General features: G+C 34.6%; 3 protein-coding genes and 1 long non-coding RNA gene across 5 annotated transcripts in view; 3 read left to right on the top strand and 1 right to left on the bottom strand.

Annotated features, from left to right (window-relative positions):
• Positions 1-23,007, bottom strand: part of mAChR-A (muscarinic Acetylcholine Receptor, A-type) — a 148,688-nt gene that overhangs the window by 105,973 nt on the left and 19,708 nt on the right. The gene's annotated exons all lie outside the window — the stretch shown is intronic.
• On the top strand, positions 7,996-9,198 carry LOC135848681 (uncharacterized). The gene is made up of 3 exons (XR_010559409.1): positions 7,996-8,097; positions 8,182-8,343; positions 8,427-9,198. It is a non-coding gene; the product is annotated as an uncharacterized LOC135848681 (long non-coding RNA).
• On the top strand, positions 12,725-15,435 carry LOC135847692 (uncharacterized). The gene is made up of 6 exons (XM_065367351.1): positions 12,725-12,922; positions 13,065-13,360; positions 13,437-13,484; positions 13,588-13,755; positions 13,860-14,021; positions 14,100-15,435. The coding sequence occupies exons 1-6, from the start codon at positions 12,826-12,828 to the stop codon at positions 14,649-14,651; spliced, it is 1,323 nt and encodes a 440-aa protein (XP_065223423.1). The 5' UTR covers positions 12,725-12,825; the 3' UTR covers positions 14,652-15,435.
• On the top strand, positions 20,886-22,760 carry LOC135848294 (uncharacterized). Its single transcript, XM_065368181.1, has 5 exons — positions 20,886-21,388; positions 21,467-21,520; positions 21,618-21,797; positions 21,880-22,048; positions 22,133-22,760. The coding sequence occupies exons 3-5, from the start codon at positions 21,745-21,747 to the stop codon at positions 22,631-22,633; spliced, it is 723 nt and encodes a 240-aa protein (XP_065224253.1). The 5' UTR covers positions 20,886-21,388; positions 21,467-21,520; positions 21,618-21,744; the 3' UTR covers positions 22,634-22,760.

Below are 23,007 nucleotides of genomic sequence, written 5' to 3'. Positions count from 1 at the left end.
TCTGCAAAAAATATTAGGATTTTCTTGATAACGTCAAAAAAGGTATTTTCTCAACAATTTTGGCAAAAAACAGGACTTTTTTGGAAATTTTGACAAAAGTTGGGATTTTTTAATAATTTTTTTTACAATTTTGGCGAAAATGAGACTTTTTGCAATGATTCCGGCGATAAAATTTTTTGAACATTTTGGCATAAAACATGTGCTTTTTTGGCAATTTTTACAAACAGTCAAGATTTTTTGATACCTACCTAATTATGGCAAAAAATTGGAATTTTTGAAATTTTGGACAACAACAGGTTTTTTTGCTCATTTTTACAAAAAATATTAAGATTTTGATAACGTCATTCAGAAGAAAGTATTTTCGACAATTATGACCAAAAACAGTGCTTTTCTGATAATTTCGACAGAAGTTAAAAATTTTTTATAATAGGTACCTATTTACAAAAATGTGACTTTTTTGATAATTTTGGCAAAAGCAGGAATTTTTGACAAGTGACATGACCAACGTGACAATATCACTTCATCAGATAGTGCACAGTGAGGTGCCATACCTCATCTCATGACTTTGCTGCAAAGATGTGATGTGTGCGCGCGCTTAGCTCAGTAGATGAGCGTTTTGACAACCTTTTGAACACGTTTTCTAGGGTAAAATTCGACGCTCAACATGTTTTGTTCTATACATTTTTCGCATATTTTGCATAATTTTGCAAAAAAATGCGAAAAACGCGTATTTTTTGCAAATATGAGCCTTTTGCAGACAAAATTTCAATTTCATGGATTAGTAGGAAGAAAGTACTAGTAAAAAGACACATTTTGGCGAAAACAGTTTTTGTGTAGTACCCTTCAATTCGGAGCTGTGGCGCTTCAAAGTTTTCTTTTGTCAATTTTACCCCCACCACTATGATAAAAATTTTTGAAAAAAATCGTGTTGAAAGGCCCAGACTTTCCCTACACATTCCGCGTGGTACCAGAATTTTATCCCCACTACTCATGGATACAGAATTTTTCGCGCAAAAAACGCGTTTTTTGGCTATACTGACCAAGGGGGGTGGGTTGGGGGGCGGAAATTCCGGTCGAAAATTTTTATTGGACGTACCCAACAATAATCCATCATGATTTTCCAAATCTGAGAACAGGGCCATTTCACCTATCTTAACCGGGAATACCCTTTATGACTTTTTATATGAACTTTCAAAACTTTGATATTATTGAGTTTGAGGTTCCTGAAAATCATGGCGTAAATTATCCTGGAACAAGGATGCTGACTTGGAAGTGATACTTAGTTTTAAGGATTTTGGGAGCTGATCTGTTAATACAAGAATTAACTTCCTCTTAACAAACAGTGTAAATTTTTCAAAGAATTAACGTGATGAGATCTCTTTATTAATCTAAAGTTTTCTAGATTTAATTCCATAACACACGATGTAAATTAAGATCCGCCAATTTTTGGGAGGGGAGGACAGAAACGTCTTCATAAAATATTGCTCTGCGAGCGTTTTCATTCTTATTGTAAATCGATCAGAGGTTCGGTCAGATGTTTAAAAAGTTTAGCTAAAAGATGGGCCACGTTTATCAAAACTTGTTTTTTTGTAACAGATTTTCATTGCTGGTTTTATGACGGTTTCTCAACAGATGGTTAAGAAATCATAACTCGATACTGAAAATGATTTATTATATCGACAGAAACTTGACCTTCAAATGACATGCAAGGTGAATCATATCTTCTTACCATGCCATCTGATCTGAATTATTTAAACAATTGATACCTATCATTCCAAGTCTTGACGTAACGAAGAATTGAAAACAAAAAAAAGTAATCGAACGATTTCCTTTCGAAAAAATTGAATACCTGTTGCCTATCAAATGACATCTGTGAATCGGTGAGCTAGATCTCAAAATGTGTACACAACTGCTCCCATACTTTTTGCGATTCTGATCGATGAAAACTACAAATGGGATTTGAATTTTGTGTAGTTCTTATGATTATAGTCGAATGTGACGGTTCTCTTAGAAAGTTCACTTAAAAACCAGGGGATTTTCGAAAACTTAAGATGAATTCAACCTGGAGAGCTATTTTTTATATTTTTGTCAAGATGGCGTCATTTTAAAATTTCATATGCTTAGAAATCTTTGAAATATTCAAAAAAAAGTAGGCATGATGACCACAAATTGAAATTTGAAAAAATTCTCGATGATAGCCGTTGATAGATGGAATGAAATGAGTCAAAAAAAATTTTCAATAAAAAAATTAGGATTTCTATTTTGGCTAAAATAGTCTAAAAATTGAAAAAAAAATTACCTTAGCACATTCTCAAGATATTATGTTCAAATGTAGACAGAAATGTGGGAAAATCTCCCCTTATCTGCTCTATTGAAGTACAAAAGTACCAAAAATTTATGATTTTTCATTTATTATGATCGCAATAAATCGTGAATTATTAAAAATTAGACCATTTTCAGGGTCCTAATTTGTAATTTAAATAATGAATCCGTTGCGTCGCATCGTGGCTACTTCTGACTTCTGATATGGGAATTTTTGAACTCACACCCTCCGATTTGAACGAAATCAAAGTAGTTCGAAAGAGCATGCCTTAAAACGCCCGTAACCAAAATATCAAATTCTAAAGTCCATTTTTGAATTTTTCGTGAATTTTTGAAAATTCAAAAAAACTCGAAAAAGATGTTTCAAGGGCAATTTCAAGCTTTTTTACGAAATACTACAATTTTTTTTTTCATAAAAGTGAACCAATGTGAATAATTTCTTCGAATTAAACCCATCAACAATTACATATTAGTTTTGTACCATTCTGGAGCCTCCAGCGATTTTTAAATTTTTTATAGTTTCAAATCATTCCGTAGGGGCCAAAAATTAGCTTTAGAACGCATAGCTTGGGAGCTTTGGTAGGTGCTTATCGAGCCTTCTCCTGGCCATTCTAGGAGGCTGGCGCGAAATTCCAGAAATGCCATTTCCAAAAAGGAATTTTTGATCAATTTTTAAATTCTAGAAAAAAAGATGAAAAAAACAAATCTTCAAAGAAGGTATATAACGTGCAAATTTTTCGGTAAGATATCGTCTTGTGAGTCTACACGATTATCGAACTCTGAAACAATCGCAATTCGATTTTTTTGGAGCCTCCAGCGAGTTTTCAAATTCCTCCAGAAATTTCAAATCGCACTGGAGGATCCAAAAATTAACTTTAGGAAGTATAACTTTGGTCAGTGCTGATTGAGCACCCTCTAGACCCTGTAAGTTATGTAAATCAACATTTCTGGAAACTCGCTGGAGGCTCCAAAAACGACAAATTTCTGGAATTTTCAAATTGGTCAAAAATTCACTTTCGAACTCGCACTCCTGAAATTTCGCAGTAACCACTTGAAGCGGATGTTATTCGTCCCAACGTTCATTTTTGGCCATTCCAGAGCAATTACTCAAAACAATGTTTATTTCATGAAAAATTTTGAAAATCACCTTTAAAACAGGTTTTTTGAGCCTTAAAAAATTCGTAACATTCAAAAATGAACTTTAGAATCTGAAATTTAGGTTGAAGGAGTTTTAGGACATGCTAATTCAATCTACGTACTTTGGTTTTGTTCAAATCAGAGAGTTTGAGTTTTGAAAACATTCCTTTGTGAGTATGAGTACCTTTTAGTAACCTTAAACTTGGTCTATAACATCCCTCTTTTTTTTTTTGTATTCAGCTCTATGTGGAGGTCAATATGAGCCTATAGTCTATTTCGATGCGATCGATACGTCTCCTTTTCACTTCATAGACGTAAACTACATCACCTCAAATAAATCTTACGTGGTGAAAACTCCTGCTAAAGATGAAGAAATATTTGTAGCATGCCCTCATCGTATTGCTTCTTATCCTAATACGTTTGATGTACTAAAAACTGAAGTGGGCCAAGCGGCTATCACTCCCATTTGCGAAGACGCCGTTGAATTGCAAATTTATCTCTCGAATAGTCCCTCTACGTATAGCCAGGTTGGATTTTTGGTAAGATTTTCATCATTTTTGCATTCCTATTTTCCAGTGTGGGTATCAAATTGAAAATTCTATAATTATGCGCTCGTTTGATCAACAGATGCATGTACCCGGTTCTGGAGCATTTTACGAGCATATTCCAGATACAGTGGCGTCGCGATAAGTGAAACCTCGATATGTGAAAAAACTCAATAAGTGAAATAAAAACCTCCTTCCCTTCACCTTGGACCAATTTTACCTGTAAATCAACCTCAATAAGTGAAAAAAGGCTACCTCGTTAACTGAAACTAGGATTTATCCCAAAATGATCATGTTTACCTCTACAAGTGAAAATGTTGTCTACGTTTTACCTCTATAAGTGAAAATACCTCTTTAACTGAAAGGTACTGACTCGTTCAGCCTCTATAAGTGAAAGAGAACTTCTTAAGTATGTCTGGAATTTTTCTGTTTAATTTAATTTTGATATTCTCAACATTTTCAAAAGCAGCATCTTAAATGGTCTGAATGAAGCGAGGGCAAAAGTTTTGGAAAATTTGTGATTTAAAAAGTAGAACAACATTAATTTTAATGAAAGAATTCATTTTTCTCATGCTTTGAGTACCTATTATGAGTATTTCTGGAATTTTTGGAGCAGCAGGAGGATCTACCTGATCTGATGAACACTATCGTTCGGCATAAGTGCAATCAAAAATTGATGAGTTTTTCAAATTATAAATTCATAATACGTTCGAGGTGTTCACGTATCAATTTGTAAAAAAAAATCAATAAAAATTCATTTTTTTCGTTTTTTTTTTATCTGAACTTCGATAAGTGAAAATTAACCGAAAAAAAACCTCTATAACTGAAACCTTTGTATGTGAAAAACTCGATAAGTGAAACAAAAATTTTCTTCCCTTGAATTTTCACTTATCGCGACGCCACTGTATACCTAAAGCAGGGTTGGGCATCTACGCGTAGAATAGCCTATTCTACGTTTTGGTGTAGAATACGTAAAATTTGATGTAGAATGCGTAAAATGCGTAGAATGCGTAGAATACGCGTAGAATGCGTAAAATACGGTGTAGAATGCGTAGAATGCAGCAAAATCATCCTATCTGAAAGCCAAAAAATTGTTTATTTACCAAAAATGCACTTTTGAAAAATGAAAGTTCAACTTTTTTGTTCAGGAAATGAAATTTGAAATATGAATTTGGGTTTTCTTCTTTTTAATTTTATAAATTGATTATAAGTAACATAAATTTATAATTTATGATTGAGAATTTGAGAAAAGAAATCAATACACTTAGGTACTAACTAAACAGAAAAAGTGATAAGACTAGTAATCATAATGCCGAAGTCGAATGAAGCTGTGTTAGGTGAGCTTAATTTTCAAAATTATAAAAACCACAGGAAAAGCAAGTGATTTGAAATACGTTGCTGGTTACTATTTTGTTTTTGTTCTTTACCTTACTGTTACTATTTCGTGATTTTTTTTTATCTTATTGTTACTCTTACCTATTTTGTTTTTTTAACCTTACTATTGCCTTGCCATTTCATTTTTTTATTTTTACATACCAGCATTGAATTAAATGATGTAAAAAATGAAAAAAATATAAGTATTTCAAAAAAATAAAAATAATCTGCACGTTTATTCTACGTATTCTACGCATTCTACGCATTCTACGCATTCTACATTTTTTTCAGGCTATTCTACACACGCTATTTTACGCGTAGAATGCGCATGTATTCTACATGGTGTATTCTACGGCACAACCCTGACCTAAAGTAAGACCTTCCATCTGTCTTCCTTTCTTTTATTTTCTAAATTGCGATCCGGAACCAGTTGATTATACCATACAGGATCACGTGATCATTGGAGTAATTCATTTCAAATTGGACGAATCCGACAAACGAATTATAATATTGCATTACTGTATTGTTGGGGGTAAATAGTCCAGTCATTTTAGCAAAATTTTTAGTCGAACCTCAAAAAAATTAGGGGCAAGCTGAATTTCACATTATTTGTTCACATTGGTCTCTAAAACAACCCATCAAAAGTTGCACCCCGCAACATGACCGCTAGCCCCGCAAGAGGTCATTAACCTTTGCCGAAACACGTTTTTCGGCTTTATCGCCGAAATGAAGGGTCCGAAAGGGAAAATGTTCCAATAAATATTATTCTACGTTAAATTTCCTATTACCATGACCAGTTCAGTTTTTCCCAAAATGGCGATTTCACCCTTACTAAGGAGGGGGTAAAGTTGTCAATTTTATGAAATTTGTTTTAAAAAATGAAAATCGACTATTTAGAACGTGAACTTGATTCACGGTACACTCGAAAATATTTGGACCAAATTTGCACACCGCAACTTGTATGCTACCCCCGCAAGAGGTCATCAACCTTTGTCCATCTACGTTTTTTGGCAATTTAACCGAAATGAAGGGTTGGAGGGGAAAAAGTGATTGAACTAAAATTGTTCCACGTTAAATTTCCTATAAGCATGACCAGTTCAGCTTTTCCCAAAATGGCGATTTCACCCTTACTCAGGGGGGGAGAGGGGTAAAGTTGTAAATTTTATGAAAATTGACAATTTGAAACGTGAACTCGATTCAAGGTACACTCGAAAATATTTTGACCAAAGTTGCACACCGCAACTTGTATGCTACCCCCGCAAGAGGTCATTAACCTTCGTCAATCTACGTTTTTTGTCAATTTAACCGAAATGAAGGGTCGGATGGGATAAAAGTAATTGAACTAAAATTATTCTAAGTCAAATTTCCTATAAGCATGATCAGTTCAGTTGTTTGCGTAATCGTAATTTCAGCCTTACAGTGGACGGTTTCATTTTTTTATTTAAAAAAAAAATCTGCGAAAAAAATATTATTTCTGCTACGGAGTCCACATTATCTGTGTCATCAACAGTTGACCACTTTTTATTCATTTTTTTCAACAAATAATTGGCAAATGGAATCTGAAAGCGAGACTGAAGATGACTGTTGTGATAGAGATGTCATGGAATCCGTTGCTTAAGTGCTTGCGCGTGAGGTAATATTTTTCCTGCACATCATTTTATGTATAATATATTATTTCAATACCTATTGAAAATTCACTCCCACCCCATCATAAAATACTGAAATTGCAAATTCACGAACAAGTGAACTGGTCATGCTCATAGGAAATTTGACTTAGAATATAATTTAAGTTCAATTACTTTTATCCCTCCGACCCTTCATTTCGGCGGTATAGTCGAAAAACGTAGATTAACAAAGGTTAATGACCTCTTGCGGTGGGGGCGGGGGTGGGAGGTGACGGACAAATTGCGGTGTGCAACTTTGGTCAAAATATTTTCGAGTGTACCTTGAATCGAGTTCACGTTTCAAATTGTCAATTTTCATAAAATTTACAACTTTACCCCTCTACCCCCCCCCCCCCCTGAATAAGGGTGAAATCGCCATTTTGGGAAAAGCTGAACTGGTCATGCTTATAGGAAATTTAACGTGGAACAATTTTAGTTCAATCACTTTTTCCCCTCCAACCCTTCATTTCGGTTAAATTGCCAAAAAACGTAGATGGACAAAGGTTGATGACCTCTTGCGGGGGTAGCATACAAGTTGCGGTGTGCAAATTTGGTCCAAATATTTTCGAGTGTACCGTGAATCAAGTTCACGTTCTAAATAGTCGATTTTCATTTTTAAAACAAATTTCATAAAATTGACAACTTTATCCCCTCCTTAGTAAGGGTGAAATCGCCATTTTGGGAAAAACTGAACTGGTCATGGTAATAGGAAATTTAACGTAGAATAATATTTATTGGAACATTTTCCCTTTCGGACCCTTCATTTCGGCGATAAAGCCGAAAAACGTGTTTCGGCAAAGGTTAATGACCTCTTGCGGGGCTAGCGGTCAAGTTGCGGGGTGCAACTTTTGATAGGTTGTTTTAGAGACCAATATGAACAAATAATGTGAAATTCAGCTTGCCCCTAATTTTTTTGAGGTTCGACTAAAAATTTTGCTAAAATGACTGGACTATAAACGTTTGACAGCAGAACCGAGTATTGAAATGGATAAACTCAAGAAATACAAAAAAACAAAAATATTTTCGGTTACGATATCGACTGGTTATACTCTCAAGTATGTTTACCCCTTTTCTACATTCATGTTACTCCACCAACCTCATTTGCATCGTCTTAACCTGCCTTTGCGGAAATTTTCCAGCGTGGATGCCCTTTTGTTAAAGTACCTCTAGCTCCGCCGGAAGATTTCTTATTCGAATACTGGAAAACAGCGTCTCGACAAAATATCTTTACAGCTCCAATGTTGCGTGATTTGCACCCCCAGTGGCAAGCTATGGAGACATTTATGCGAAGAGTATCTCAAGTACGCGAATTATTATGTTCTAGTCTGCTACCAAACAAAATAGAATCTTTTGACAGGGCTTACTTTTCTGTTGCAATTTACAGGTTACGAATTCAGCTAAAGTGATCGTGGGAACTCATGGTCAGTTTTTACAACCACCAGCCTCCCCCGAACAGGAAGATTCTTCGTTTGAAAATGTGGCTTGGCCAAATGAAAAATATCGTATACCAAAATACTTCTGGAAAGCTTTCTCGTTGCAGTTTTCTCTTAACGGTCGACGTTATAGTTATGGAATCTTGTTCATCTTGCGCAATTCATACGAGCTAGATTCTGATACTGAATGGTATATTCAGAAATTCTGCTCGGGTTATGATTTCGTCAATTTAGGATGGAAATTTTTACTCGATAACAAATTTAAGAATCATATGCTCGCTTGCTTGTTGGATGATGAAATTTTGTCACATTTTGGTGAAACAACTAACGATAAGTTTAACGATTTTAATTTAAATTTACTGTCGGTATTGAGGCCTGATTACAAAGGTGATGGATACGTCGTCAGGGAAGTAAATGTTATTGAGGAAATTAAGGAAATCAAGGAAATCGAGAAGTTGGAAATGATGTGGAAGACATAGAAGGATAGTTATTCGAAGACGGTAAAACTTATGTAAATAGAGAATTCTCAAAAGTTTCACCTTAAGCTTTTTCGTGTTTTGTCTTATTTTTAAATCCATAGTCCTATGTACTGATGATCCTCTTTTGAAATTTTTCCATATTTGTATTTTCTAAAATTATGCATACCCCCTACAATTTTTTTTTGAAAAATTTCTCCAAAACTGACCATGAAAAAATGCCTTATTTTTTGCTAAAGAATTAACAGAGAACCAGTTTAGTATAATTATAATTATGTGTATTATATTTTTCGTCTATAAAGTTTTTTTTGATGTTTTTTGAACGAAGAAGAATGAATATGTATAATAATTAATTTACAATCAGATTTTTCTACTTTTTTTTTTAGTGGGATGGTAAAGTTGCAAATAATACTCCTTATCTGCATCAAGCTGTAAAAATACTATCATCATTCATGTCAGTTTCTGAAAATTAATTTGCACGTTCACATTTTTTACTGAAAGAAAAAGCTACTTCAACTTGAAAGTGGTACAGCTCAAAAAGGAATCCTTTTAGGACAATAGATAATGGGGTAGATAACTTGGTAAAATGTTCAAGTGTGGTCACTTGCCTTAATTTAAGTCGCCACATTAGCGTTCAGCTGGCAAAATTAAGAGCTAATCAGGGATATTGGTGAGTTTGATAATTTGTGAGGGAAATTTAACATTACTGCCGAGCCATTCCATGCCGAATCGGCGGATTTTTACACGAGGGGTCTTGGATTTTTTTCAAAATCAGACCATGTGTAGGGGGTCATCAAACGATGCCGAATGACGCAAACGGGACATTCTTTCGATTTTGTTTTGGCGGAGCTGTGGTGCTTCAAAATTCTCTAAAATGGCCGAAAATGGAAAATTTTTATTGCATCAAAAAATTGGACTGGCTTTTTTTTCATTTTCGAGAAAAAAAGTACAAGTTTCACACTTATTGCAAAAATACCATCAGAACATCAGAAACCTAATTGAGATATTTTACCAATGTGTTGACAAACATGTGAAAAAAATGTCTCTCTCCTCTCCCCAATTAGTCAACGAATTGACGAAAAGTGTCATTTTTCATGCTATAATTTTAAGAGTGAAACATTGAAAAAATTTCGCCGCAGTTTTAAACAAAAGCAGGAACCTAAAAAATGAATATTTTTACATTTTTGAAATATTTCACCAATATGTGGACGGGCTTGTGAAAAAATCTCCTCCACCCCCCCCCCCCCCCAGGATGTCACTCTTCATCGGAGATCCTCCTTTTCTCCGTAAAATCTGAAATTTCCCATGAAAAAGCTAGCCAAAATGGGGCATTTTCTGAACCGAAAAATAAATTTTAAAAATCAAATTTTTCCAAGTTGATCTAAAAAACTAAAATTTAGTATGTACCCTATTTTCAACCCTCCAAAGTGAATGAAAACGGTTTCGAACCAATTTGAGCAATTTTGGAGCTTTTAACAAATTTTTCAATGAGTTTTGAATAAAAAATTTTGATTTCACCGAAAATATGTACAGGAAGCGTGAGTCTATCTACATGAATTTTTTCAAAAATGTTTGCATCCCCAGGGGGAGAGATACTTATTGACAAAAGAAAAATTAATGGCCGCCGTATTCCGAACCTAATTTGAGCACATGAAATTGTTTTCCTTCTAAAAATATGTTTACCTACTTATTAGATGAGCATGTATGTAGTATGTACCTACTATTTTTGGAAATTTTCTCAATTTTATCACCAGGAGGGTTCATCATCAAAAACTTGAAGAGTTCTTTGAAATGTGTTTTATTTTGTGTCATCGCACTGCCAAAAATAATACTTGTGATAAACCTTTGAAATTTTGCACGTGAATCTTAAAAAACTATAGAAAATGCAACAATTCATTAAAAAGCTTATTTTGGGCACATGGGCATCTCCCCACTCAATTTTGGGTGTGAAAAAAGTTGAGAATATGGATGTAAGGAGTTAATCATTGAGCAAAAATTTGACATTTTTCTACATCTTGTTGAAATCATTTGGTCGCAATTTTTTGTCGGGCTTCATTGATTTCAAAAATAAAATTAAATAACAATTCTTCCAGTCTGGCAAAATCTATTTATTAATTTTTTTTTTCAAATGAAATAATAGTACCTATGATAATGATTTTCTGGAAATCACCTGAAAATTCGAATTTTCGTTTGTAAAAATCTTGTTTTGCCCTTCCCTGGGAGAAATTTTGAAATTCCGCGATAGATAGTTGGATCAACTAGTTAGTTAACCATACTGTACAAAGTAGCCGCAGTTGGGAGTAGTTGGTAACTATCCGATGCGCGCGCCGTCAATATCTAGTTGACAACTCATACGTTAGATTATTCGAATGCTCCCACGATAAACTAGTTGATTCAACTATACCGTGCAGGACTCTGATATATGCATACCAACTAGCTTTCTACGTGAATTTGATGACATTTTGTTCTTTATTTTTCAAGTTCATATACTTTTGGGTAGCCACTGCTAGATTTTTGCAATTTTAAAATGGGAACATTTGGTCAAAAATTTGCGATTTTTAGAATGAAACTTTGGTAGAACACCCCTATCCCCTTTAAGCGGACTGAAATTGACCATTCTTTCAGAAATTTCTTTAATTAGTGGTTTTCAACTGAATTTTTTCAAACGTGGACGAATGCTTGATAGAATAGGTAGGTACCTACTACGTAGGGTTGTTCGTCGAAATTTTATCGAACGTTTTTCCAAGTAAAATGTGCTCTTTTAGTCTTTCAATGGCTTGTTTAGAAACTTCCTTCAGAGGCGCAGTGTTTTTTCAGAATTTTTTAAAACAGGTAATTGGTCTTCAGAAATACAAAAAACTGTTTTTTCCACATTTCTCGCCTAATTTCATCAACTTTGATGGAATGTTTATTTCTCTCCATATAATATCAAGAAACACGCCATACTACATCTCCAACCGGACTTCGATCCAAATTCGTCAATTTTTTCCAGTTCTTATGATGTTGATTTTAAAAAATTTAATCACACCATTTTGGGAACCTCTGACTCTTCTTTTCGGTGGCCTGCAGAGCTAAAATTCACGTCTAAACTAATATCAATTCAACATACACTTTATATTGCAATTTCAGCGAAATTAGAAACCATCAATTTTATCATGGTGGGGACATTTTTTCCAAATTGAAAAATGAACACGATGATAATAAACAGGAAAAAGCAAAGATTTCTGTATACATAATTATAAAATACAGAATGTGAATTTTCCAAAGAATTTGCGTATGTTGATCAGATACAGATATTTTCGCTATTGCGCGAGGTTTTTTACTGCGGTCAGAAGTGAATGAGACGTTCTTTCTAGTAGGTATTTTGAAAATGAAGCCGATACTTAGAAGGGTAATGTTTATCAGAATTTGCCTGCACGTAAAAGATTTTCAACAGTGCTGATTTTCCATACCTTTGAAGTTCACAATCGATGACATCCCATATCCTACAAAAATGCTACACTGAAAACATCGACGTAAATTAGAGAAAACAATCAAATACATGATTTGTTTTTTAAAAACTTGTGTAGTGTGCGTGTTGGTTACATGAAATATCTGTTGCCAATCGAACAGAATTTGCAACTTGTAAATCAAATTTCGCTGTATGGGCCTACTCGTTCAGCGATGAGATCATCAAGTCATTCAGCTGTTTACACAATTGCTTCTTGAATTGACGCAGTTTTCGTCAATTTAACTTTGAATTTATTCGTTCAAGTCACATTTTGTCACTTAAATTCACGATGTTCGGAAATTTATACTAGGTTCTTTGAATCGATCTCCGTTTCTTGGAAAAATTCTCTAATCGAAATCCGAATTGTTCTGTTGGTTAAAAGTAATGTTTTTTTCAATACCTAGTAATATGAACCCGAGGCGTAGTTTTATTTTTCATTGTTTCGTCATCGTTGTTATTGCTTCCAGTACGATTCACTGTGGTAAGAATTAAAAAAAAAAAAAAAAAAAAAAAAAATATCTCACCAGAGAATGATTAGAAGAGACTGATTAATTGAACTTGAAGTTTCCAAGTCAATATCTAGGTACCTACATCATTTTTTAATTTTTTTTTTTTTCATCAAGTTTTAGGTCTACTATACGAACCCATATACTATTTGAATAAACCGGGGGATCGCAATTTCGCGTTCCAAGAAGTGGAATATAATGACTCTGGAAAACATTACGTGCTGAAAACTGGCGATAAAAATAAACCAATATACACAGCTTGCCCACGTCAAGGGTGGCCTCATCCTTCTGTGCTTGAAACACAAAACATAGTGGCCAAAGAAGTATCTGTTACCCAACAATGTGATATACTTCCTAAACCGCAAGTTTTTATTTCCATAAATCCAAAAGTGTACAGCGCAGTTGGATTTTTGGTGGGTGAGATTTCAATCTTATAACAGACTCAATGAGGGTGTACCTAATCATTCTGTGTGTTAATTTAATTAACAGATTCGGCATGTGGATTGGAGTCATTATGCATCGTATTATGTACCCGAAGTAAGACTATTTATGCATTCGTACTGAGAAAGGCAATTGAAATTAAAGTCTGTTCGACTGCCCGTTATGAAATTTTGATTATTACAAATTGAATTTCATGTAGAATCACGCTGTTATCGGATTAATTTACTTCAAATTTGATCCAATTTACAATCGAATTGTATTTCTAAAATATACCATTGTTGGTGGTAACTTTTTGACGCCAGATATTGCTCGTAACATGGAGAAGAACATAAATGTGTTCGGTTATGATATTGACCCTTTATATGAAGTATGTGTGGTTTTTTCTAGTTAACTAGTCAGTTACTTATGCGTTTTTGAAACACAACCAGTTACGGTAACCATTCTAATACACATTTGTGATAATTTCATCAGCCAGGTTGCCCATTTGTCAAAGTACCTCTGGCTCCCGTTGCGGATTTTCTCTTCGATAGTTGGAAATTAGCCCCGCAACAAAATATCCTAACAGCTGCAATGTTACGTGTACTGCAACCTCAGTGGCAAGCTTTGGAGATATTTATACGAAAAATATCTCAAGTAAGCGAATTTTTCTATGCACTCAGGTTTGCGATTTCCATCTTTGGACGAAATTTTTATCTTAATGGGAATTTGCAGGTCGTTGAATTGATTACGGTAACGACTGGAATTTTTGGACATTTGTTAAACTCGCCTTATGAGAATGAGAATTCCTCGTTTGAATACGTATATTTGGATAATTCCGAACTTCGACCACCCCAGTATTTCTGGAAAACCGTCACGTTGGAGTTTACTCACGACAATAAAGAGTACAAATCTGGTATCTTGTTCATCATGCATAATGTACGATTTCCGGATCCGAATACCAAATCTGGTGTAAAAAAATTCTGTTCGCCGAGTGATATCGCCAGTATGGGATGGGAATTTTTAGAGGATGATCAGTTCAGAGGTCCTATGTACAGTTGCCCGTTGGAAAAGGAAATTATGAAATTTTTCGGTGAAGAAATTCATGGAGAATTTGAACCTTTTAATTTGAATTCACTTACGGTGTTGATGCTTAATGATGATAATGACGACGATGATGATGATGATGATGATGATGATAATAATTTTATCGTTATGAGTATAAATGTTGTTGAAGAAATGAAGAAATTTGAAAAGGGTCTAAAATATGAAGAAGGTGATGTTTGAATTTCTCTCGATAATAATTCCATATTTTAGGTTATTGGTATAAGTAGCTCTCAAAGGTACCCTTTACAATTCGTCGATTTCGATCGAGCTGAAATACGGATCTCTGGAAAAATACGTGCATACGAGATCGTGTCAACCACTCCTCAGCTTGGGAGGAAAATCGATCGATTCTCGATATTTTATGCTTACTTTTTCGGTAGATTTTTTGATATGATTATTTGACTTGAAAACTTTAGGATAAAATCAATGTTAGGCGATGACAAATAATCTGGAAAAATAGCAATTTTTAATAGATGTTCCAGATCGATTTAAAAATGGTTGCAATCGATTTAGAAATATCGATTTTGATACACAAACTGATTTCTAGATTTTTCTATCTCAATATTTTCTCTTTCGGTAAAAAAAAAATATTGTGAGTTACCTATCTATTTTAGGCATTCTCAAAAAAATTTGAAAACCGGAAAATCACCTGGAGCAGCTCAGAAATTGGTTCTAAAATATGGGTGACATGCTCATTCAGTGAACCAAATTTCAGTTCGATCATAGTTGGGGTATTGTAAAGGTTCCTTTCTGGGTAAATTAATTGCTAAATTGAATTATTTTCCAATAATATGAGAATTCTTCCTAATTTTTATCAAATAATTTCATGATTTTTCCATATTTACTTACTTATTACTTTTCAATTCTTGAAACATGAAAACCTTTTAATATAATGTGTACCTATTTCCGAGTTACAGTTAAGTTGAAATAAAGTTTCCCTTAATAAAATTCTCCTAGGTAACTGGTTGGGCAGAACATTTACGTACATGAATTTTTTGACAATGTACCTGATGCTGAAAGTATGAGAATGAAAATAATGCGAAAATTTTTTTCAAGAGACAAGATACATCATTTTCTGAGCGAATTTCTCTGTAATTGAGGTATAAATCCAACATTGCAATGCAGGGCCAACATATTTTTCATCTCTAGGCGAGGAACTCGCCTCTTAAAAGCACATCACTCTCGTCAACTGAATGCTTAACGTTAGAAAAAACAAAAGCACTGAAGGCAGATTCATCATCATGAATTATGATCATTTTAATAATAATTTTCAGCTTCACAGGGCAGAATTCCATTTGCATATTAATCCTTGCATATGCAAGAATTTATTTTTTGGAGGAGTGGGAGGCCTGCATGCGCACGCATGCCTCGTCTGGTACTATAACGACACGCATCGCGATGCGTTTTCGAGTATACGTTGCTTGTGTGGGTGTGTTAGTGCAACTAGTGCGTACATTCTCTTAACGGATTTTTGTTTTAAAATGCCTCAAAAAAACTATCAAAATTGCAGGAAATCAACTTTTTTCCAGTCTGTTTTCACCATTTTACAGAGCCTGAAATTTCAAACATTTCCCTCGCTTACAGTACTCATCTAGCATTTTTAGTTTTCGAGATAATTTAATTCGAATTTGGATTAAAAATAGCTCAAAAACTAAAAACCCTACAGGGGTAATGTAAGCGATGGAAATGTTCAGAATTTAATGCTCTTTGAAATGAGATATTAATCATCTTTCTAGCTTTTTTCGTTCTTGATATATTTGAGAATAATAAAAAAAACGGCAAAACCAGCCCATTTCAACTCAAAATTTGGGCCCTTTGATTCCAAAATTATTGCCTTCGCGTATTTTTCCTATATTCTAGAGACGTTAAGCTGTCAATTTAAAAAAAGTTGGCTCTCTAGGTGCCATAGATCGAGCTGGGCATTTTTTTTTTCTGATTTTTTGGGTATTTATTTTCTTGCAGCTTTATAGTATAGATAGAGATTCAACTTACTATGCAGTTTTAACCTCTGGCAGGTTTTTTGAAATGAATTTGTACTCACCTGAAACAGAAAGAAACAAATAATGTTGCAGATTAGTCAGATGCAATCATTCTCACTGTACACCTATATTAAGTACTTAGGTATTTATCATATGTATCATTATTACAGATTTGGAATTTTATGGAATAAAGGGAAATTGATTGATGGAATCTTGCTGCAACTGCACACATAAATTTCTGCTTTTCTTAAAAAATTAAGTAGATACCTAACTTTTAGTATTGAGCCAAGGATCTAATGTAGCATGAGCACTCATCTGTTAAGACAGCTGATGAGATCCAACAGGATGGTTGACAAAGTGAGATCCCATGGAGGAGAACCTGATCAGATCGAATCATTTTTTTCTGGGTTGAAAGTAACATGCATAAAATGTGAAACATCGATATGAGCAATGAAAAATTGAATGATTTTCTGGCATCCATAAATCAAACACTTTTGCGAACATCGTTCAGCTATGAGATCATAGAGAGGTTTAGGTATTTACGCAATTGCTTTTCTGCTTCTCGCAATTTTCCGTCGATGAAAACATGCTCAAACCTATTCATTTAAGATGTGATGTTCGTGGTGCGCTTGTCGCAGTATTTCTTCATCGTATAGCCAAATCCATATCTCTCAAGTATTGCGGTTCAAAGACATGAATTTTCTAAAGCTCGATATGATCTCTAATCCGAGGTTTATTTATCATTTTTTGATCATCCTCGCCTCCAGTACGATTCACTGCGGTAAGTTGCAATGGACTCATTTTTCTGTTTTGAATATCCATCCAACTTCCATTTCTTTTTCTGCCAGTAAGTGGTGAACACGATGCAATATACTATTTCGAAGTGTCTGAGGATCGATTTTTCGCGTTCCAAGAAGTGACATACAATGACATAGAGAAACACTACGTGGTACGAACTCCTTTTAGAGACAAAACCATACGTGCAGCTTGTCCACGTGATGGTCAATCGGATCCTTCCACGCTTGAAGTACTAAGTATAGTATCGGGTAAAACGGCCGTAATTGCTACTTGCAAAACACCTCCTAAACCTCGAATTTACCTATCAAGAAAACCAGAAAGTTACCTATCAAGAAACCTAGAAATTTACAACGCCATAGGATTTTTGGTGAGATTTTTCATCTCGTCAGGGTTCAAGCAATTATATTACCTACGTATAATATGTTATCATTTCATTCTTATGAACAGGTTCATACACCTGGTGTACAATGGCGTCATGAAGATTATTACTCTGAGCCTCGGGTGAGATGACACGTTGATTACAAAGCGATTCCAATGGACTCACTCCCTACCTCGTTAATTTTAATCACATTAATTTACAAATTTAATGTTGATGTAGCAACACATGGTTATCGGAATAATTTATTTCAAATTAAACAAGGATTTCAAACAAATTGTATTTTTGAGGTACCACATTGTTGGGGGTAAGTTTTTGAATCTAGAGCCGAGCCATGATACTGGGGAATACGTCAAAAACGTCGATATTTTTGGTTATGATATCGATCCATTATATTCTCAAGTATGATGTTTGCATTTTTAATGCTTGGTAAAGTCGGCCAGACTCGATAGCTTCACAAATAAGTACGTAAATGATAATTTCTGCAGAATGGATGTCCATATGTCAAAGCACCACTGGCTCCCAAAGAGGATTTCCTCTTCAATACTTGGAAATCAGCTTCGCGACAAAATATCTTGACTGGCCCAATGTTACGTGATCTGCAACCTCAATGGCAAGCATTGGAGACGTTTGTAAGAAAAGTATCTCAAGTACGTGAGATCCTGCATTCTCGTTTACTTACGCTCAGTATTTTTCTGCAATAAGCAACATAATTCAATTTTTTTATTTCACTAAATTCTGTCTTGCATGGGAATTCGCAGATCATCGATGTGGTTACAGTGACGACAGGAGTTTCTGGAGACTTTTCGATGTTTCCAAACAAACAGAGAATGTCTTCATCGAATCGTCAGTTGTGGATACCTTTGTATTTCTGGAAAGCAGTTTCCTTAGAGTCTTTTCCCATGGATGAGACATATAGTTACGGTATCGTGTTCATTATGCCTAATGTGCAAACATCGGATCTGGAAGCCAATCCAGGTTTAGAAAAATTATGCTCCGAATTCGATATCGTCAAACTAGGATGGACATTTCTGAAGGATAACAAGTTTGAGAGGTCCGGTATATGTACGGATGTCCGTTGAATAATAGTATAAGTAGGGTTAGGAAGAAATAACTCTTGCTTCTCAGTTTTTACTATTTATTAGTGCAAAGCTTTTCAAACACCAAGTGTTCATCATCAGGCTTAAATCACTTTAAGCCTGATGATGAACACTTGGTGTTTGAAAAGCTTTGCACTAATAAATAGTAAAAACTGAGAAGCAAGAGTTATTTCTTCCTAATCTAACAAACTTCTCGCTAAAAGGTTCTTTTTACCCCTATAAGTAGGGTGTTACATGATGAAAAACTTCAAAGAGAATTTCAAGATTTTAATTTAAATTCAGTAATGGCGTTGAAGCTGGATGAAAAGGGTGATCGCTTTGTGAAGGAAGTGAATGTTGTTGATGAAATGGGGAAATTGAAGGAGGTTGAAGGAGAGGATATTTGAATTTTTTTTATTGGTGATAATTTTCCATTCATTTTTTTATTTCATTGGTAGATGAATACATTTTCTTAATCATGAATTGTGGTCATTTTTATTGTTTATCTATATACATATGAGTAGGTAGGTACATAAATATTCATTCTCACAAGAGTGGTATCCTAATAACCGACAGCTATTAAATCAAAATATCTCGCAAAATAGATTACGTCAACAAATAATTTTGTTGGATTTTTGAAAACCAAATTGAGGCCAATAATGAAAAAAAAAAATTTCGTTAAATTGATCTGGAATGCTGAAAGGGAGTATTTTTGACCACCTCCTCGTCTCTCCAATTGATCGGAAAAATAAGTTTGCACCGTTTTGAGCAGTTCTAAATCCGCACACTTTTTTTTGAGAGTTTACTTAGTATATGTATTACCTCAAAATTTTACCCAATGAAATTTGAAAACAAAAAATATGTACTAACACGTCGTACTTTGATTTCATTATACTCAGTCGATTAACGATGGTTTCAAGCAGTCTGAGGGCGGGGGGAGGAGGGTCAAAAATATGATATGTACATGTCGAATTTCTGATTTCTGATTCAATGTATTAGTTGAATTTTTATTTTTTTACAACCACAATTTGATTTTCAAACCCTCCTAAAAAATCGAATGCTGTTTATCATCTGAATTTTTGACTCTACTCTTCTTCAATTTTAGTGATTTTCTAGAATTGAAGAGGGCTTCTGTAAGGCGCTTTTCAAAATTCTGGACGTGGCACTATAAGTATATCAGATTAAATCACAATCCTAAAACATACCTACCACCTGGTGAAATTTTATGTGCTACTTGTACATAGCTTCTTTTTTCAACTTCTGGAAAGTTTTTTAAATACTCAATTTTGTTATATTTTTCATAAAGAATTCAAAATTTGTTGAAATGAAAATTAGGCGTATACCTTTGTTGGAACCTCCAAAGTGGGTTTAAAATGGTTTCAAGCAGTTTTGGAAGCTTCAACCGATGGTTTGATTTTTTTTAATTTTGGAAAGCTTGTCATAAAAGATGCCAAAACTTGATCAATTTAGACACATTTTATTCAATTTTTCCAAGAACTAAAAAATTTGAATGTTCACCGAGGTTCAAAAATACGAGTATAATAGTATACGTATACCCAGTTCAAAATGACCATCAAGCAATTTTGGAGGCCAAAAAATAGGCTGCCTATGAAATAAATTTCAGCTTTTTGTGTTGAGGCGACAAATTTTAATTTTACTCTATAATCATCTCCAGAGCTACCACGAATAGAAAAAGTTGATATGATGATGCTTCAACAAGGTTTTTATAAACTAAATAAGTAATAACAGTTTCTTAAAAAATTAAATAGGTACCTATAACTTTCAGTCTTGAGCCAAATAAGTAGAATTATTGTATTTGAACGTACGTGATCTGATCCAGGCTTTTCCATGGATCAAATGTAGCATGCCCAATTGACCTCTCTTCTGTGGAGAGAGCTGATGGGATCCAACAGATGGATGACAGGGTAAGATGCAATGGGGGGTAGACCTGATCAAATCGAAATATTTTTTTCTGGTTTGAAAGCAACATGCATAAAACGTGAAACATCGATGTAAGCAATGAAAAATTGAATGATTTCTTGGTATCCATAAATCAAACACTTCTGTGAACATCGTTCAGCTATGAGATCATCGAGATGTTTAGGTATTTACGCAATTGCTTTTCTACTTCTCGCAATTTTCCGTCGATGAAAACATCAAATCTATTCATTTAAGACGTGATGTTCTTCGTGCGATTCTCACAGTATTCCTTCACAGTATAGCTACTGCTACATTCAAGCCAAATCCGTATCTTTTAATTTGCGATACAAAGGTATGAATTTTCTAAATTTTTTGATCATCCTCGCCACCAGTACGATTAACTGCGGTAAGTTGCAACGGACTCCTTTTACTGTTTTGAATATCCATCCAACATTCATTTTTTTTCTGCCAGTAAGCGGCGAACCCGATGCAATATACTATTTCGAAGTGGACGAGGATCGCTTTTTCGCATTCCAAGAAGTGAAATACAATGACATAGAGAAACATTACGTGGTACGAACTCCTTTTAAACATAGCCGCATACGCGCAGCTTGTCCACGTGATGGTGAATCAGATCCTTCCACGCTTGAAATACTAAATACAGTGTCGGGTAAAACGGCCATAATTGCTACTTGCAAAACATCCCCTAAACCTCAAATTTACCGTTCCAGAGAACCAAAAGTTCACAACGCCATAGGATTTTTGGTGAGATTTTTCATCTGGTCATATTCAAGCAATCAATTTTATAATCATGCCATGTTAACATTTTATTCTTATGAACAGGTTCATACACCTGGTGAACAATGGCGTCATGAAGATTATTATTTGGAGCCTTGGGTGAGATGACACGTTGATTTCAAAGCGATTCCAATGGACTCGCCCCCTACCTTGTTAATTTCAATCACATTCATTTACAAATTTAATGTCGATGTAGCATCACATGGTTATCGGAATAATTTATTTCCAATTAAGCACGATTTTCAAACAAATTTCATTTTTGAGGTACAACATCGTTGGGGGTAAGTCTTTGAAACTAGAGCCGAGCAACGATACTGAGGAATATGCCAAAAACGTCGATATTTTTGGTTATGATATGGATCTTTTATATTCTCAAGTATGTTTACGTTTTTTAATGCTTAAGACAACCAGTATCGATTACTTCACAAATACATAAATGTATCTGATAATTTCTGCAGCTTGGAAGCTCATATCACATATGTCAAAGCACCACTAGCTCCTGAAGAGGATTTCCTCTTCAATACTTGGAAATTAGCAGCGCGACAAAATATCTTGACTGCCCCAACGTTACGTGATCTGCAACCTCAATGGCAAGCTTTGGAGACGTTTATAAGAAAAGTATCTCAAGTTCGTGAAATCCTACGTTCTTGTTTACGTACATACTATGTAATTCAATTTTTTTGTTTTACAAAATTCTGTCTCGCATTGCAGATCATCGATGTGGTCGCGGTGACGACAGGAGTTTCTGGAAACTTATCGAATTTTCCAAACAAACAGAAAATGTCGTCATCGAAACATCAGTTGCGGGTACCCTTGTACTTCTGGAAAGCGGTTTCCTTAGAGTCTTTTCCCAAGGATGAGACATACAGTTACGGTATCGTGTTCATTATGCCTAATGTGCAAATATCAGATCAGGTTGCCAAACCAGGTTTAGGAAAATTATGCTCCGCATTCGATATCGTCGAACTTGGATGGACATTTTTGAAGGATAACCAGTTTGAAAGGTCCGGCATGTACGGATGTCCGTTGAATAACAATATAAGTATGTGGTTACGTGGTGATGGTGAAGAAGTTGAAAGAGAATTTCAAGATTTTAATTTAAATTCAGTACTGGCGTTGAAGCTGAATGAAAAGGGTGATCGCATTGTTAAGGAAGTGAATGTTGTTGAAGAAATGGGGAAATTTAAGAAGGTCGAAGGAGAGGATATTTGATTTTTTTCTTGGTGATAATTTGCCGTTTATTGAATTATTTCATTCATAGATGAATACATTCATCTTTATCATCAATTATGATAATTTTTATTGTTAATTTATCCATGAGTAAGGTTTAAAAGCTATATTAAGGTCAATAATGAAAATAAAAAATCGTCAAATTGATCTGGAATACTGTTTTTGAACACTCCCTCCCCAATTGAGCAGAAAAGAAGTGTGCACAGTTTTCGCAAAAATCGAATAATGCTGTTTATCATCTGAAATGTTGACTCTATACTCTTCTTCAACTTTGGCGATTTGCTAAAATGGAAGACTGTTTTTTTTACGCTCTTTGTAATATTCTGCAACGTGACACAATCAGATTAAGTTTGAAT

The sequence above is a fragment of the Planococcus citri genome, chromosome 5 (assembly GCF_950023065.1).
Source record: "Planococcus citri chromosome 5, ihPlaCitr1.1, whole genome shotgun sequence".
Classification (NCBI taxonomy): Eukaryota; Metazoa; Arthropoda; class Insecta; order Hemiptera; family Pseudococcidae; genus Planococcus; species Planococcus citri.
This window is presented reverse-complemented; position numbering and strand designations above follow the sequence as displayed.